Raw genomic sequence first — 2,122 nt, 5'->3', positions numbered from 1 at the left:
CAAATGCACTTATTTTAAGAAAAAATGACTGATCTAGATATACATTTTTTCCAGTGTAATTAGCTTATTTTAAAAGGTAAAATGTTCATTCCATAACCAGATCATACATTTATTTTAAAGATATGTTGTTTTAAATCAGTTTTTGCAGTGTTGTAACCCTAAGCATCCAATGTGTGGTTGCTGTGTCAGAAAATCATGCTGCTCCAGAACCCAAAGCCCTACCTGCAGCAAAACAAGGACAGTCAAACAGCTGTAGAGATGAAAAACGCCACGCTATCCTGGACCAGTGCTGCCGGCGAACAGCATCACCTTCCCAGCCAGAACGGGGAGGTGAAGGAAGACAAGGAAGAGGAGAATGGTCGGAGTCAGAGCTTACCAACCCTGAGAAACATCTCCTTCACTCTGCCCAAGGTCTGCTGGGAATCGGATTAGCTTATTGTCGTGTTTTGGCTCAGCCGAAGCCTGAAGGTCTCTGTGTTTCTTCCTGAAGGGCAGCCTGCTGGGTGTCTGTGGGAACGTGGGGAGCGGAAAGACATCACTGATCTCCAGCATTCTGGAACAGGTTGCTACGCCATTTTTTCCACTGTCACTAGTTTCTGACGTATCTTTGCTTTTAAAAAGCTTTTGCAGTTTAAGCAATCCTTAAATACTTATCCTTTAATCTTCCAGATGCATCTTCTTCAGGGTTCCATCACAGCGGATGGGACGTTTGCTTATGTTTCCCAACAGGCCTGGATTTTCCATGGAACAGTTCAGGAGAACATCCTGATGGGCGAACCGTTGGACCAGGCCAAGTAACCACACACTGTTTTTCTTTTTCAAGGTTAAAAATGTTTAACCAGGAGAACGTGAAATTTCGTCTGTCATGGTAGTTAAACAAGGACAGAGGTCGTCTGTGTTATCTGGCAGCTCACCTTGGGGAACTGCTGATCAATGCATATGGATTTTATGTAACATAAGATAAGGACTGTCTCTAAAAAATGTAATAGAAAGCAGCTTTAATTATCCCTGAGATAGATATCTTCTAGGTTTAAATATATCTACCAGACAGGAAGCTGTTATCACTTAGTTTAGTTACAATTTACCTAAAATTCAGATATAAAATTCTATTACAATGCTATTCATTGTTTGATCTATTTGCTGATGTTTTCATGATGGTTTCATAAACCACTGAAACATGTACACTGCAAAAAATGTAAATCTAAATAAGTCATTTGTTCTTAAAATAAGTGCATTTTTTCTTGAATTGAGGAGGTAAGTGAGACACTTTGCCAATGAACAAAACAATTTACATTTGAAATAAGAAAAAAACTATTGCATTGTCTTATTTCAAGTGCATATTATCTAATTATCTTATTCTAAATGTAAAAATACTCATTCCATTGGCAAACTATCTTATTTACCTGCTCAAATTAAGGGTAAATACACTTGATTTAAGAAATTTTTACTTAATTTCAGATCGTTTTTGCAGTGTATTGGCCTCCTAACACATTCTCTCTGTTCTACATTGTTGAACTGATTCTTTTTAAATAACAGAATGACATTAAAATAACCAGAAATATGTTTGAGAGTTATTTTTTTTCTCATTATCTTGGAAATTATGTGTTTTAAAGCAAATTCATTCATTTATAGGTCAATTAATACCCTATAGAAGGAAATTTATGCTTCATCTTTTTTTCCTTATTTTAAAAACTAAAAATATAAATATACCTTAACTTGATTATTTAAGATAGCAGCAGATTTCTTATTGGGATTAATTAATTTATTGCAAATTACTAATTTCATAAAAGTAATAATTCTAATCAATTATTTTATTTTTTTGTATTTTGATACATTTTAATTAATAGAATGCATTTAAATGAATATGGTGTGTTTCTTCAAAAAGTCATGTCATATTTTGCAGCTCAAAAGGACTTTTACTTTGGATATGAAAGGTTGCAGATCCTGTTCTAAAGCATCTTAGTTGGATTTAACGGTGGATTTTAATTTCAAAGACTCTTTATTCTTTGGGTTATTTTCCTGCTCTTTATGTGATTCAGCTTAGGGTCAAACTAACCTGACTCCGCCAGATGGATTTGCTCCGCATATCCATCTGGAAACCTTCCGTTGAAGTAATTTTGGG

The 2,122-nt window shown here is 35.0% G+C and overlaps 1 protein-coding gene across 1 annotated transcript; it reads left to right on the top strand.

Moving 5' to 3' along the window:
• Positions 1–189: 189 nt before the first annotated feature.
• LOC107081340 (multidrug resistance-associated protein 9-like) lies at positions 190–798 on the top strand (the record flags this gene model as incomplete). Its single annotated transcript, XM_015369536.1, has 3 exons — positions 190–411; positions 491–562; positions 670–798. Coding segments are annotated over 3 exons (423 nt in total), but the record flags the coding sequence as incomplete, so codon positions are not given.
• Between the last annotated feature and the right edge of the window lie 1,324 nt (positions 799–2,122).

Source organism: Cyprinodon variegatus, unplaced genomic scaffold, assembly GCF_000732505.1.
Source record: "Cyprinodon variegatus isolate N-32 unplaced genomic scaffold, C_variegatus-1.0 Scaffold4286, whole genome shotgun sequence".
Taxonomy (NCBI): Eukaryota; Metazoa; Chordata; class Actinopteri; order Cyprinodontiformes; family Cyprinodontidae; genus Cyprinodon; species Cyprinodon variegatus.
This window is presented reverse-complemented; position numbering and strand designations above follow the sequence as displayed.